This window comes from Belonocnema kinseyi, chromosome 2 (genome assembly GCF_010883055.1).
Source record: "Belonocnema kinseyi isolate 2016_QV_RU_SX_M_011 chromosome 2, B_treatae_v1, whole genome shotgun sequence".
Classification (NCBI taxonomy): Eukaryota; Metazoa; Arthropoda; class Insecta; order Hymenoptera; family Cynipidae; genus Belonocnema; species Belonocnema kinseyi.
Genome location: NC_046658.1, coordinates 179,610,784 through 179,628,233, shown reverse-complemented (window position 1 = coordinate 179,628,233; position 17,450 = coordinate 179,610,784). Strand labels below are relative to the sequence as shown.

The 17,450-nt window shown below is 22.8% G+C and overlaps 1 protein-coding gene across 9 annotated transcripts in view; it reads left to right on the top strand.

Annotated features, from left to right (window-relative positions):
* Window positions 1–6,879: 6,879 nt before the first annotated feature.
* The window catches only part of LOC117183036 (poly(A) RNA polymerase gld-2 homolog A-like), a 49,721-nt gene continuing 39,150 nt past the window's right edge, over window positions 6,880–17,450 (top strand). Inside the window, exons 1-3 of one of the 9 annotated variants that reach the window (XM_033376187.1) lie at window positions 6,880–7,250; window positions 7,947–8,000; window positions 8,300–8,455. In XM_033376187.1, the coding sequence (XP_033232078.1) occupies window positions 7,947–8,000; window positions 8,300–8,455 (210 nt within the window). In that variant the 5' untranslated portion in view covers window positions 6,880–7,250. Of the gene's footprint in view, window positions 7,275–7,946; window positions 8,456–17,450 lie in introns of all 9 variants that reach the window. The other 8 variants (XM_033376180.1, XM_033376181.1, XM_033376182.1 and 5 more) reach the window with 8 other exon arrangements.

Sequence of the window (17,450 nt, the reverse complement as noted above, 5' to 3'; positions counted from 1 at the left end):
TTTGTAGTTAAAAATGTATCTATTTCCTTGAAAAATCATAGTTTTTAGTACAAAACTATTCTTTTTTTTGAAAATTCATCTTTATATATTGGTTGAAAATTAATTTCTTTGTTGAGAATGTAAAAATTTAGTTGAAAAATCGTTTTTTTCGGTTGAAAATTGATTTTTTAGACTAAAAATTGAATTAATTTTTTTGTTGTTAAAAATTTATCGTTTTTAGTTTAAAATTAATCTTTCTGATTCAAAATAATAATTTTTTTTAAGAATCGCAATTTTCGTTAGAAATTAATATAGACATATATTTTATTGAAAAACTACCCATTTTAATGAAAATTCGTTGTTAAACCAAAATTTCAACTAAAAATTTAACTATTACATTTTTTATTGAAGATTTGTCCTTTTTTAGTTTATAATTTAACCATTTGGTTGAAACCTCATGTATTTAATTGGAAATTGTTTTTCTTTTTTATAGAAAATTATTCCTCTTTTATGAAAATTATTTTTTTTTTGTTGAAATTTAATTTTGTTCGTTAAAAATTTAATGACCTTGTCGAAAATTTATTTTTTGGTTGGAAATTGATTTCTTTTATTGAAAATTTTTATCATCCATTTTTTTCAATAAGTTTATTTTTTCTTCAGTTGAAAAAATATTTATCTTTTTGGTTGAAAATTATTTTTCTTCAGTTTAAAAATTCATCATTTGGGTTAAAAGTTTAACTGTTTTGTTGAAACTTCCTTTTTTTTTTGTTCAAAATTTTCTTTAAGTGCAAATTCAACAATTTGATTTTTGTTTGAAAATTCATTTCTTCATTTGTAAACTTAACAATTTTGCAGAAAATTAACTTTTTTTAATAATTTTTTTTTATAACTGATAAACTCAACTCTTTTATTTCTCCGTGAAGATTTAACTAACTTTTTGAAAATGCGTTTTTCTTTTGCTTAAAGATTGATCTTTTTCATTAAAAATTCCACTATGTAGTTGGAAATTTCTGTTTAAAATTCATCTGTTTTAGTAGAAAATTATTCTTCTAGTTTGAACATTAATTTCTTTGGTTAAAAATTGAACTATTTTGTTGATATTCTGGTCAGTTGAAAAATTATCTTCTTAGTTGAAAATTCATTTCTTTAGTAGAAAATTGAAATTTGGTTACATCGTTTTTTGGTTGAGAATTTATCGTTATTACTCAAGAATGTAACAATTCTGTGTAAGAAAGAGAAAAAAAGTTATGAAAACACATACTTTAAAACGCTCTTGTTTCAAACTAAATAAATGACACTTTGACTTTATTTCATAAATAAAATATAAAACTTTATTTTCAATTTGCATTAAAAAATGAATTTTTTGTTTATCCTGTTTGAGTTTTCGCGGATTTTTTAGCAGACCATCTAGTGCCATCTAGCAGTTCACAAATGCGGAGTTTACCACTCACTAGAGTGCGCGATCTGTCGGGTTCCAAGTTCTGCGAAAATTTAAATTTAATAAATCAAAAAAGCTTTTTTTTATATAAATTATGAATAAAAGTTTATAGTTAATTTGTGAATTGAAGTAAAAAAAATAAGTCAATTAGTTTAAAGAGAAAAAATTTCATATAAACCATTCAAATTACGTCTTTTTATAATATTCTCTATTAAGTTTATAGTAGAAAGACCGATTTTCAACAAAATGGATTAATTGTCAACTAAATATTTAAAGTTTGAAATAAAAGATGTAAATTTTCTACCAAAGGAAAACAAATTTTTCAAAAAATTTTGAAATTTTCAAACCGAAAGATAAAATTTCAACAATAAATGCAATAGTGTAATTTTCAGGTAGAAAAATTTAATTTTCGACAATATAGTTCAATCTGAAACAAAAAAAGTGCATTTGCAACACAGAAAAGTGGAACTATCCGTGAAATTGTTGAATTTTCAGCCATAAAGATGAATGTTCAACTAAAAAAATAAAATCTTTGATTAAAAAATTACTTTTTAATAAATTAGTATAACTTTCAACCAAAAAAGATTAATTTTTAGATAAAAAAATTGAATATTTGATAATTCAAATAGAAAACAGTTAAATTTAAACAAAAAAGACGAACTTTAAATAAAATACTAAAATTTTCAGTTCAAAAATCAATTTTGAAGAACAACAAATTTATCAAAATAAATGAATTTTCAACTAAAGAAAAAATTGTTAACGAAAAATGAACTAGGTAAATTTTTACTCATAAAATAATTTTGCACCAACAAAAAAGGTTTTAACAATATACTTTAATATTGAATAAAAAACAGTTAAATTTAAAACAGTTAAATTTAAACAAAAGAGACGTATTTGAAATGAAATACTTAATTTTTCAATTTGAAAATTAATTTTTGAAAAAAAATATATTATGAAATAAACAGTTTAATTTTCGTCGAAAGAAATGAATTTGCATATAAACAAAATTTGGAACCAAAAATAAAATAATTAAATCTCTACTTTAAAAAAATCATTTTTAACAATAAAAAAAAAAGATTTGAACACAAAAATTAAACTTTCAATACAAAATAATGAATTTTCAACAAACAAGAAGAATTTTCAAGAAAAGAACAACCAGTTTTTATAAACAAACCAAATTTTACACTGAAAAATGATTTTTCAACCCAAGAAGATTGTAAATGTTTTAATATTGAATAAAAAACCGTTAAATTTAACAGAAAAAGATACAAACTTGAAATGAAAAACTTAGTTTTTCAATTTGAAAATTAATGTTTGAAAAAAAATATTTGATAAAATAAACAGTTCAATTTTCATCAAAAGAAATGAATTTGCAACTGAAAAAAATTGTAACCAAAAACGAAATAGTTAAATTTTTACTTAAAAATTAATTTTGCAGAGGCAAAAAAGGTTTGAACAAAATACATAAATTTTCAAGAAAAAATCATTTGTTTTCAAACAAAAAGGAGAATTGTCAAGAAAAGAACAATCAGTTATTATAAACCAGCTAAATTTTCCACTGAAAAGTGATCTTTCAACCAAAAAAGATTTTAAATATTTAAATATTAAATAAAAAACAGTTAAATTTAAATAATTATTTAAATTTAACTGTTTTTTGAATGAATGAATGAATGAAATACTTAATTTTTCAAAAATATAGATATTATAAACTAAATAGTTTAATTTTCATCGAAAGAAATATATTTGCAAATAAAAAAAAAATAATACATGAATTTTGATCCGAATGGTTCATCTTTAAACTACAGGTGACGAATTATTAACCCAAAAGGGACAGTTAAATTTTCAGTTAGTCAAATTTTTAACGAAAAAAACTGATTTTCACAAAAACAGTTGATTTTAAACCAAAAAGATGAATCGTAAAAAAACACAGTAAAATCAGATTAAAATGGAATAGTTGATATTTTAAGCAAAACATATTTTAAACTAAAAGCCGTGGAATTCAACTAGAAAGGCGAGTTTTCAACAAACATATAATTTTCCAAATAAAAAGGATCAGTCCTGAAGCAAAAATAAAAGACAAATTTCCAATAAAATAGCAGTTTTTTTAATAAATTTTTTTTTACGTTTAAGAAAATAGAATATCTTCAAAACATATTTATTGAAACGTTCTTTCAGTAAACATCCGCCAGTGATTATTATTAATATATTATATTTGTGAAATTCAGAACTAGCTAAGAAAAAGTGACCAGTGATTAAAATAATAAAGTTTTTCTTTTTAAACGGAATAAATGGCACTTTCACTCTATTTGATGAATGAATTATAAACTTTTGTTGATAAATTGTATCTGAAAAGCTATTTTTTATATATTACATTTGAATTTTCGCGGTCCTTGGATCCGAACAGCTAGCGACACCTAGCAGTTGATAAAGGCGCAGTTTAGCACTGTAGAGTGCGCGATCTGTTCGGGTCGAAGATCTGCCAAAATTTAAATTTAATACGTGAAAAATTACTAATAAAGATAAATTTTGGACCAAATATGAAACATTTGGATTTTCAACCAAAAATGTAATAGGTCAATTTTCAACAAAAATGATGAGTTTTCAAACAAGAAGATTAGGTTTCTACAAAGAAAGTAAACAAATTTCAATAGAATACATAAATTTCCAACTAAATATTTAAAGTTCTAATTAAAAAAGGTAAATTTTCTACTAGAAGAAAACGAATATTTATCAAAATTCTTAAATTTTAAACAACAACAATATCTGACCAAATTTTTAGGTAAAGAAATTAATTTTCAACAAAAAAAGTGCAATTTTTTATAGAGTAGTTTAATTTTTAACCATAAGGATGAAGTTTCCACTGAAGTAATGAATCTTTAACTAACAAAATTATGTCCCAACAAAGTAGTATAACTTTGACTGAAAAAATATGAATTTTCTACGAAAAATTAAATAGTTAATAGTCCTACCTAAAAATATTTTAATATTAAATAAAATACAGTTTAATTTAAATAACGAAGGGAAATTTTAAATAAAATGCTTAATACTAAAGTTGGAAAATTAACTATAACAAAACATATTTAATAAAATAGTTCAATTTTCATCGAAAGTAGGAAATTTTACAAATAAACAAAAAAAGAGTTTTTTAACCAAAAATGAAATAATTTAATTTTCATTTTAAAAAGTAATTTTGAAAAAGAAGGTTTGAACGTGATATTTAAATTTTCAAATGAAAAAAATGAATTTTCAAAGTAGAAAAAAACTTGAGTTATTTGACTATAAATTCTAAATTATAATTATTTTTATGCATATATAAATAAAATTATTAAAATATGAATTCAAATTCAACTTGACTTGCTTTATTGCCTTGAGTTATTTAAAAAACAATTTTTAATTCAAAAAAATTTTTATTGTCCAACTTTGTATCTATAAAATTTAAAAAAATTATTATTGCATAAATTCTTGATTTATGAAACATATATTTAAATTTAATCAAATTAAAATTGAATATAATAATATAATTAATCTTAAAATTAAATAATGAACTTATTTTAATATTAAAGATATTATTACAATTCTTAAACATGTAATAAAAAATAAATCAATTTAAAAAATTTTAAATTAGTTTTTTAAAATTCAAGACGAATTATCAATTGAAAAGTAAAATTTCAACCAGAAATAAATTGTAAACTAAAAAATATGAATTTTTAAACAAGAATATTAATTTTCTGTCAACAAGTTGAGTTTTTAATTAAATAATTATTTTTTAACCAAAAACTAATATTTTTAACAAAGAAGTTAAATTTTTAATCAAAATAAATGAATTTACAAAAAACCATAACTGAAAATGACTAAATAAATAACTAAAAAGATCCATTTTTAAGAGAAGAATAATGATTTTTTTTAATTTGTTAAATTTTCAACCGAAAAATGATTTCTTATAACCAAAAAGATTAACCATCAGCAAAACACCGTAAAATAAAAGTAAACCGTAATAGCTGATATTTCAACCAAAAAAATATTTTTGATAAAAAACCGTTGAATTCAACCAAAAATGGTGAATTTTCAACATATCCTGTAATTTTCCAAATTAAAAAAAAATCATTTATTAACAAAAAAAAATAGATAAATAAATTAATAAAAGACAAATTTTCAACAAAATAACTAAATTTTAAACCAAAGGGAAGAAAATGCAACGGAATTTTGTTTATGAATAACCGTTTAATTAAAAAAAAAAAAAGAAAGAAGACGATTTTTCTCAAAAACAGTTGATTTTTTAATTAATTTTTTTCGCTATAAAAAGTAGAAAAATTTAAGAGAAGAGTAAGGATTTTTTTATTTGTTAAATTTTCAGCCAAAAAATGATTCTTTTAACCAAAAAGATTAATTTTTAAGTTTTATGATTAATTTTTATTTCAAAGAGATACATTTTCAATAAGATACATGAATGTTCCTCCAATTGTTTATTTTTTTAACTGCGGGAGGTGAATGTTTAACCAAAAATGGAAATTTAAACTTTTAGTTAATCAATTTTTAACGAAAAGAATTGATATTCAACAAAATATATTATTTTTAACTAAAGGGATGAATTTTCAACAAGCAAAATAAAATGTAATAGTTAATATTTAAACAAAATTTAAGAGAAAATAAGGATTTTTTAAAATTTGTTACATTTTTAGCCGAAAAATGATTTTTTAACCAGAAAGATTAATTGCTAAGTTTCATGATTAATTTTAAATTAAAAGAGACACATTTTCAATAAGATACATGAATGATTTTCATCCAAATGTTTCATTTTTAAACTGAGAGAAGCGAATGTTTAACCGAAAATGAAAATTTAAACTTTGAGTTAGCCAATTTTTAACGAAAAGAACTGATTTTTACCAAAATATATTATTTTTAACTAAAGGGATGAATTTTTAACATAAAAAGTAAAATGTAATAGTTTATATTTAAGCCAACATTTTTTTTACAAATAATGTATTTTTCTAAATAAAAAAGATTAGTTTTTAGTAAAAAAAAAATTAAAAAATAAAAATTATATAGGTTTCCAACCAAACAGAAGAAATGTTAACTTTCTAGTTTTCGCTATCGAAAAATAGAAAACTTTGGAAACATGTACTATAAAACGTTCTTTCAGTAAATGCGAATGATATGTTTGTTAAATACAGAACTATGCAAACAAAACTAAAAGTATTACAATTTTTGCTTTGCAAACTTAATAATTCACGTTTGCACTCTATTTTGCGAATAAATTATAAACTTTGATCAATAATTCGTAAAAAATAAGCTACTTTTCATAATTAAATTTGAATTTTCGCGGAACTCGGACCCGTACAGCTAGCGCCACCTAGCAGTTAGTACCCTCCCGAAGACGATCAAAAAATGTCAACGTGCCGCCACCTGTCCACCTCTTTTGTCGACAGATCTCCCGGTTTCTGAAAAGTGAGAAAAGTGCCATCTCTATTGAAAAGCGCGAACAGTGATCGTTGACGTGCAAACGTCATAAATTCAAAATTTTAAATGATCGAGTGGTGGTCCTGAGTGGTCCAAACCCGGTCTGATCCGGCGGTGGGAATCGTGAACTTTTCGTGCGTAACTTGCCTCAGCGGACGTCAGTTTTGGATCAATCCAACGCGGGTCGGGGACAGACTCAACGATCGGGAAATCGCTGCGAGAAAATTCATCAGAGAGTGAACAATTTCAATAACGCGGATGTCCTACATTATCAGTTCGGAACTAGCCAAAAGGGAAGCAAAAGCAAAACTTGTCAATGGAATCCACCATCGCGCTATAGATATTCCCAACATGGCGATTGCTTGATTGTGCACAGGTATTTTGAGTCTACCAAAAACAGGTATTTAGTCCATCACCCGGTGCTAGCTTCGTTAACGGATTCAGTCCGACTCACTGACCTTCACTGTCCTCGCTTGTGTTAATTCCACTCACGTTTTTCTCACCTCTTTTCATCCGACGAATCAACTGCTTTGCTGTTTGCATATTGCATAATTGCCTGCGTTAATAGTCTCATACTCAACTCTAGGAAAGAAAATTCGAAAATTGGAAAATTCATTCGAGCCCCGAAGGCTCTCGTCTCTCATTCCGCCCTATTTAATAATATCCCTCGCGATAATTAAACCCCGCGATGTCACTTTGAAAGCTCGAAACCTGTCAAACCTAACCTAGAAATCTGAAGACTGCCAAAACGGCTCCATTTTCGCGCAGTTTTTCCGAGGTGATAAGAGGCAGAAGCATGCGATAGGAAAGTGAAATTTAGTTATTCGAATAATGAATTCGGGATCTCGTTATCTCCAGAGCTCAAAAGTAATATCAGTGTCGCTTGACAAATATAAAGAATCGACTCTTCTTTCCGATTGAGCCGGTTTTTTTACCATCGCGTTTCCCAGTTTTCCAGTGATTTATTTTCCGAATAGTTAAATGACCGTTATGACATAGGATGCATGAAACATTTTGAATCGAATTTCAGTACATTTAATTAAAATTCCTTCTGTTGTGGACTGATTGATAGATGGCCCAATCGACAGGAAAACAAAGTGAGAGAAAGATAGCGTGGCGAAAGAGGGTGAGCAAAGTCTGACTGAAGGAGACGAAAGTTTTATTTTTTTTTATTTTCAACCACTTTCTGTCCAGCACACGTGGATTAGCTTTTTTGAAAAATCGATTGAAAAATTGAGAGATTCAGTGGAAATGCTCTTGGCCAAAGTTCTTGTTGAGAAGGCACTTTGCTAGAGCAGTAGACTGAGTTGTGTCGTTGGTTCTTCAATTGAGAAAAAAAGACTGATCGCAGACTCGCAGATCAGATTTTACCTATTTATTTTGACTATGTATCACACCACGTACTCACCTCACACAATGGTGCAGATTATGGGTGGCCAGGGTGGCCAGCAAGCAGGCGGACAATGTTTGCCTGCACAGAATCACACGGCATATTATAATGGTGCAAGTCCCTTGCATCAAACGGAATATACTCAGTACGTTCCTGATGCTTCTAATCATAACAGGCATCCTGTTATGCAGGTATGTTCTGTTATCCATTTTTTTTATTATTATTTATTTTCATATTTTAAATTCACACAGGGTTCACAGACTTTTTCCCCTTTTCCTTTTTTTGTTTTTTTGTTGTTTTTTTTTTGAGATACGATATTTGAGCGGGAATTTTAACAATTAAAAATATAAATATATATTCAATCTTGAAATGTCAGACATTTCACATCACCAGTAAATATACATTATTTAGTTATCTTTTTGATTAATAAACCATTTCTTCGGTTAAAACTGTGTTTTTTTATACTTCGTTTTTCCTTTGCGTGATAATTGATTTTTTTTATTTAAAATTTAAATATTCCATTTTTGATCACTTGTATCATAAATTTTATATCAATTGTAAATATAAGTAAATTAATTGGCTTTTATTTGCCTTGGAAATCTATCTTTTTCACTTTAAATTCAAACATTTGGTTTAAAATTCATATGTATTTGATGAAAAATACGTATTTTTATTTGAAAATTCATCTTGTTTCTTTTTAAATTAATTTCTTTCGTTGGATAATGAATTATTTTGTTAAAAATTTGTTTTGTTTATTGAATATAATTTTTTTTCTGAAAATTGAAGGTAAATTTTTATTACTTGAAATACCACAAATTGCATAAAATGTAAATATAATTGATTTAGTTATCTTTTTGGTTAAACAATAACTTCTTTGGTTGAAACTGTAACAATTTTTTAAAAAAATTTATGTATCTTTTACTTGAAAATTGATATTTTTTCAGTTGAAAGGCCTCACATGTAATTGAAAATTTATTTATTTTATTGAAAATATGTCTTTTTGGTAAAAGATTAATCTTCTGGCTAAAAAATCATCTATTTTGGTTTTAAAAAAAATTCTACTCTTGAAAATTAATCTTTTTTGATTGAAAATCATTCTTTTTTTTTCGTTGAAAATTTAACTATTTTGTTGAATATTTTTTTTTATATTAATTTCTTCTTAAAATTTAAGTATTCAATTTTCGATCACTTAAAATATCATAAATTTCATGTCAATTGTAAATATGAATTATTTAGTTTTTTTTTTGTATAAAAAAATAATTTCTTTTGTTCAAACAGTATTTTTTTTACAATTCGTTTTTCTTTTGCATGGTAATTGTTTTTTTTTATTATTAAAAATTCAAACATTTGGTTGAAAATTAATTAACTTTATTGAAATTTAATTTTTTTGATTGAACACTGAACTATTTGATTAGAAATTTGGTTTATTGAATACTTTTTTTTTTATTTAAAACTTAAATATTCCATTTTTGATCACTTGAAATATCATAAATTTTATATCAATTGTAAATATAAGTAAATTAATTGGCTTTTATTTGCCTTGGAAATCTATCTTTTTCACTTTAAATTCAAACATTTGGTTGAAAATTCATATGTGTTCGATGGAAAATACGTATTTTTTATTTGAAAATTCATCTTGTTTCTTTTTAAATTAATTTCATTCGTTGGATAATAAATTATTTTGTTAAAAATTTGTTTTTTTTATTCAATATAATTTTTTTCTGAAAATTAAAGGTAAATTTTTATTACTTGAAATACCACAAATTGCATAAAATGTAAATATAATTGATTTAGTTATCTTTTTGGTTAAACAATAACTTCTTTGGTTGAAACTGTAACAATTTTTTAAAATAATTTATGTATCTTTTACTTGAAAATTGATATTTTTTGGTTGAAAGGCCTCACATGTATTTCAAAATTTATTTAATTGATTAAAAAGATGTCTTTTTGGTAAAAGATTAATCTTCTGGCTAAAAAATCATCTATTTTGGTTTAAAAAAAAAATTCTACTCTTGAAAATTTAACTATTTTTTAAATTCGTTTTTCTTGAAAATTTATCTTTCTTATTGTTAAAAATTCGAGTATATGATTATAAATTTCTGTATTTTTTGAAAGTTAATCTTTTTTCATTGAAAATCATTTTTTTTTTTTTTCGTTGAAAATTTAAATATTTTGATGAATATTTTTTTTTATATTAATTTCTTCTTAAAATTTAAGTATTTAATTTTCGATCACTTAAAACATCATAAATTTCATGTCAATTGTAAATATGAATTATTTAGTTTTTTTTTTGGTTAAAAAAATAATTTCTTTTTTTGAAACAGTATTTTTTCTACAATTCGTTTTTCTTTTGCCTGATAATTGTTTTTTTTTTTTATTAAAAATTCAAACATTTGTTTGAAAATTAATTAACTTTATTGAAATTTAATTTTTTTGATTGAACACTAAACTATTTGATTAGAAATTTGGTTTTTTGAATACTAATTCCATTTTTGATCACTTGAAATATCCTAAATTTTATATCAATTGAAAATATAAGTAAATTAATTGATTTTTATTTTCCGTGAAAATTTATCTTTTTCATCGAAAATTAATCTTCTTGTTAAATATTTATTTATTTTGATGGGAAAATCTATTTTTTTCTTGCAAATTCATCTTTTTTATTTGAAACTTCAACTATGTAGTTCAGGTTTTAAATTTCGTTTTGAAATTAATTAGTTTAGTTAAACATTTAACTAATTTGTTAAAAATGTTGTCTGTTGAATAGTAATTTTCTCTGAAAATTTAGTATTCCGATTATGATCACTTAGAATATTATAAATTTTATATAAATTATAAATTATTTAGTATTATTTTTGCTTAAAAAATCATTTTTTGGGGTTGAAACTGCAACTATTTTTTAAATTCATTTTTCTATTGCTTGAAAATTTACCTTTTTCAGTTTAAATTCAAACATTTGATTGGAAATTCATATATTTGATTGAAAATACGTCTTTTTCATAAAAAAATAATCTTCTGGTTAAACATTAATTTATTTTGGTCGACAAAATTTATTTTTTGCTTGAAAATTTATCTTTTTTATTTATTTTAAAATTCAACTATATGATTGAAAACCTCCAAGTCTTGCTTAAAATGCATCCATTTTAAAAGAAAATTAATCTTCTTGTTTAAAAATTCATCTTCTATGGTTTAAATTTTAATTCTATGATTGAACATGGAACTATTTTGTTAACGTTTTTTCTTTTTGTTGATTATCAACTTTTTTCTTCTGAAAATTTTTGTATTCCATTTTTGTTCACATGAAAACTCAGAAATTTCACATCAACTGTAAATATAAATTTATTAGTGACTAGTACTAAAAATCGAACAGTAATTTGTATCGTAAAAATTAATTTCTTTGATTTAACATTTGATTACGTTTTTTATAATTCGTTTTTGTTTTCTTTGATTGAAAATTGATCTTTTTTAGTTGAAAATTCATCCATTTTGGTTAAAAAATCAACTCTACGCTTGAAAATTTTTTTTTTTTCATTCGTTCTTCTTTTTTTTGTTAAAAATCCAAATATATGGCTATAAATTTCTGTATTTTTTTAAAGTTTACTTTTTTTTATTGAAAATCATTCATTTTTTCTTTAAAAATTTAACTATTTTGGTAAAAATCATGTTTGTTGAATATTAATTTTTTCTTAAAATTTAATTATTCAATTTTCGATCACTTAAAATATCATAAATTTCATGTTAGTTGTAAATTTAAATGATTTAGTTATCTTTTTGGTTAAAAAAATCATTTCTTTGGTTGAAACAAAATTTTTTTACTACGATTCGTTTTTCTTTTGTTTGATAATTGATCTTTTTTACTTTAAATTCCAATATTTTGTTGAAAATTCGTGTATTTAATTGAAAATACGGGTTTTTCCAAGGAAATCAATCTTGTTAAATATTTATTTATTTTGGTTGAAAAATCTATTTTTTACTTGAAAATTAATCGTTTTTATTGGATTATTCAACTGTATTGTTGAAGACCTCAGTATTTGTTGAAAATTCATCTTTTTTAAAATAAAACTATTGCTCTTGTTTGAAAATTAATCTTATTTGTTTTAAAATTTATCTTCTTTGGTTGAAAATTCATTTATTTGGTTGAACACTTAACTATCTTTTTAAATTTTGGTTTGTTGAATATTAATTTTCTTCGGAAAATTCAATTATTTAATTTTTTTCACCTGAAATGTCGTAAATTTTATATCAACTGTATCTATAAATTGTTTGCTTATCTTTCTGGTTAAAAAATCATTTCTTAGGTTAAAACTGTAACTTTTTTTTAGAATTCGTTTTTATTTTCCTTGAAGATTGATGTTTTTTAGTTTAAGATTAATATTTTTGTAAATATAAATTATTTAGTTATCTTTTTGGGTTAAAAAATCCTTTTTTTTTGAAACTGCAACTATTTTTTTAATTCGTTTTTCTTTTGCTTGAAAATTGACTTTAATTCACTTTTTTTTTTGGAAATTCATACATTTTATTGAAAATACGTCTTTTTTACATACGTTCTTTTTTGGTAAAAATTAATTTCTTTGTTTGAACATTGACCTATTTTGTTAAATCTTTTCGTTTTTGTTTGAATATCAATTATTTTCTTCTGAAAAATTTTGTATTCCATTTTTGCTCACATGAAATATCAGAAATTTCTTATGAACTGTAAATGTAAATTAATTTAGTGACTAGTACTTAAAATTGAACAATAATTTTGCTAAAAATGCATCTATTTTAGTTAAAAAATTAATATTACGCTCGAAAAATTAACTGTTTTTGAAAAATTGTTTTTCTTTTTCTTGAAAATTTATCTTTTTTTGTTAAAAACTCAAATATATCGTTATAAATTTCTGCATTTTTTTTTAATTAATTTTTTTTCATTGCAAATCATTCATCTTTTCCATTGAACATTTAATTATTTTGTTAAAAAAATATGTTTGTTTGTTTGTTGAATATTATTTTTTTCTGACCATTCAATTATTTAATTGTTGAATACTTGAAATAACATAAATTTTATATCAACTGTAAATATGAATTATTTAGTTATCTTTTAGGTTAAACAATAACTTCTCTGGTTGAAACTGTAACAGTTTTTTAAATAATTTGTTTTTCTTTGACTTGAAAATTGATATTTTTTCAGTGGCAATTAATTTATTTTATTAAAAATATGTCTTTTTGGTAGTAGATTAATCTTCTGGCTAAAAATTCATCTATTTTGATTAAAAAATCAATTCTACGATTAAAAATTTATTTTTTTGTTAAAACTTCAAATATATGGTTATACATTTCTGTATTTTTGAAATTTAATCTTTTTTGATTGATAATCATTCTTTTTTTTTATTGAACGTTCAACTATTTTGTTAAAAATTTTGTCTGTTTCGTTGTTCAATATTAATTTTTTTCTGAAAATTTAAGTATTCAATTTTCGATCACTTAAAATGTCGCAAATTTCATGTCAATTGTAAATATAAATTATTTAGTTATCTTTTTGGTTCAAAAATCATTTCTTTAGTTGAAACTGTATTTTTTTAAACTATCGTTTATAATTCGTTTTTCTTTTACTAGGAAAATGATATTTTTTACTTTGAATTCAAAAATGTGGTTGAAAATTCATATATTTTATCGAAAATTCATTTCTTTGGTTGAACACTTAAATGTTTTATTAAAAAATTTGATTGTTGGAAGTTAATTTTTTTTTGTTCTTGAAAATTTAAGTATTCCGTGTTTAATTACTTGGAATATCATAAATGTCATTTTAATTGTAAATATAAATTATTGAGTTATCTTTTGTGGTTGAATAATCAATTTTCTGTTTGAAATTTGAACCATTTTTTAAAATTCGTTTTTTTGTTACTTCATAAATTTTTTTATTGAAACCTCAACTGTTTGGTTGAAAATTTCTGTATTTTTTTAAAAAATCATATTTTTTAGTGGAAAATTATTATTCTTATTTGAAAATTCATCTTCTTTGGTTGATGATTAATTTATTTGGTTCAACTATCTTGTTAAAAATGTTGTTTGTTATTTAATTATTTAATTTTTGATCACCCGAAGTGTCGTAAATTTTATACCATCTGTTATATAAATTGTTTAGTTGTCTTTCTGGTTAAAAAAACCATTTCTTAGGTTAAAACTGTAACTATTTTTTCTTTAGAATTCTTTTTTATTTTCCTTGAAAATTGATGTTTTTTACTTGAAAATTGTTCTGTATAGAAATCTGTATATTTTGGTTGAAAAATAAATTCCTTGTCTGAAAATTGATCTTTTTTGATTGAAAATTTGTACATTTTGTTGAAAATTCATCTTTCTTAGTAGAAAATTATTATACTTGTTTAAAAATTTATCATTTTTCGTGTAAAATTAATTATTTTGATTAAAAATTTAACTGCTTTGTTAAAAATGTTGTTTTTTTAATATTACTTTTTCTTCTGAAAAATCAAGTATTTAATTTTTAATCACTTGAAATATAATAAATTTCATATCAATTGTAAATATAAATGATTTAATTATTTCTTTGGGCTAAGAAATATTTTTTTTGGTTGAAAATGTAACTATGTTTATTAATTCATTGTTCTTTTGCTTGAAAATTGACTTTTTCACTTTTAATTCAAACATTTGGTTGGAAATTTATATATTTTATTGAAAATACATATTTCCTTGAGAATTAATCTTTTTTGGCAGAAAATTATTCTTCTTGTATGAAATTTAATCTTTTATGGTTTAAAATAAATTTCTTTCGTTGAACATTGAACTATTTTGTTAAAATTTGGATGTTTAATATTATTTTTTTTTCTTCTAAACATTTTTGTATTACATTTGTCATCACATGATATATCAGAACTTTCACCTCAACTAAAAATATAAATTAATTAGTGACTAGTACTAAAAATGGAACAATAATTTATATGTTAGAAATTAATTTATTCTATTAAACATTCGACTATGTTTTTAATAATTCGTTTTTGTTTTCTGTATTTCGATAAAAATTTTTATTTTTTAGTTGAAAATTATTCTTTAAAAACTCATCTTTGCTATTTGAAAATTCAAACATTTGGTTAAAAATTGTTGTATTTTATTGAAGATATATGTCTTTTGTAGAAAATGTATCTTCTGGGTAAAAATTCATCTATTTTAGTTAAAAAATCAATGCTATGCTTCAAAATTTAACTATGTTTTAAAATTTGTTTTTGTTTTTCTCAAAAATTTATATTTTTTGTTAAAAATTCATCTGAATGGTTATAAATTTATATATTTTGTAGAAAATTCATTTCTTTGTTTGAACATTTTATTATTTTGTTACAGATTTGGCTTGTTGAATATTAATTTTTTTCTGAAAATTCAAGTATTTAATGTTTGATCATTTATTTTTTTATAATTCGTTTTTCTTTTGCATAAAAATTGTTCTTTTTTACTTTAAATTCAAATCTTTGGTTGAAAAGTCAATTTTTGCTTAAAAATGTAAATTTAAAAAAAATTGATTTTCTTGTTAATGTATCTTTTTGTTCTTTTTTAATTGAAAATTCTTGAATTTTATTGAAAATATGTCTCGTAGAAAATTAATGTGCCTTTTTTGGGAGAAAATTAATCTTATTTTAAAAAAATGTACTTTACTTGAAAATTGATATCTGCCAGTTAAAAATGTATGTATTCATGGAAAATTTATCTTTTTTCTGGTAGAAAATTCTTCTTCTTTGCAACTTCATATATATACACATTGGTCCAAAAGTAAACAATGATAAACATTTTTTTTAAAGATAAAAAGCCTTAAATCGTTAACAATTTAAACTGTGAATGTTACAGTTTTAGTTATTCCAGTTTCTAAATTTTTTATTTGTAAATCAAAGTGTTAAATTTTGATATATAAATTTAATAACCAGTTAATAATGATTAATTTGAAAGGACTTAAAATAGTTTAATTTAAAATGTGTTCGGTTTCAATAAAAATGTTAAATCGTTCAATTTTTTTATGTTGTAACAATTGACATTTAAAACTAAATATTTAATCTATTATCCCACTTTTTCTTAAAAAATAATTACCCCATTTCCTATTTTGCGCTGTGATCCCTGTTCGCATTATTTCTCACTTATTTTTGGTAGATTTTATCATTTTTATTCGTTTTATGACTTGTTGTGTAATTATTTAGGTACCCTCGTAAATTTAGCAAAACAACTAATTCAGAATTTGAAATAGAGGAAATATCTTCGTCCTTGAAAGAAAGTAAACTTGGATGATAGATTCATCTCAGATAGAGATTCAACACTAAAAATCTGCATTTGCTTTTTTACTTCTATGCTTTAGTTTACACTGCATGGGTTTACACTTTTCAAGTAACATTACTTCTTTTTTCTTTTGTTTGTGGTTTAGAATACTAAAAATTACTACAGCTTTTTACAAATAATTTTTTGGCATCATTCATCCGGGCCTCACAGCCTGGACCCATTTTTTCTGGTTTTTATAACAAAAATTTTGAATTTCGGGAATTTGGCCTGATCGCTTTTGCAGGGTGGCCCGCTGGACCGGAACAGGGATTTTTTTCAGACCCGGAAATGAGAGTGAATTTACTTTTGACCGCGAATTTCACAAATTTTTAAAAGATAAATCTTGGTATTTAAAATTAATATTTCATATTAAATATTTAATATTATGCAATTAAAAATAAGTTCGATTTTCACTTTTTGTATAAATGTTCAGTTCAATTGTTTAATTTTTTCAATTATTAAGTCATCCAGTTTCCAGTGCCTAATTTTCAAAATATTTTTCTTTTTTAAGCGTGCATTTACAATTTAAAGAATTGTTCAATGAAGTTTTTAAATTTGAAAACTTTAGGTAAAAAAAGTTTTAAGTTGATTAACTGGAAATATATATTAATTAATGATTTTGAATCTGTTGAGAAATAAAAGATTTACAGGTTTTAACATTGACAATTCAACTTTTTCGTATTTAAACGCTTTTATTTAATTTCAAATCTTATTCAAATGTTTTTTTATTTAAAAAAATTCAAATGAGAAATGATAAATCAAATATTTGAAACTGAACCGTTACAATTTTTACAGTTCCATAAATTATATTTATTTTTAAATGAAATTATTGAATTTGGGTGTATACATAACAATTTAATAATTATTAATAATTGAAGTTAAAATGATTTATGTTTA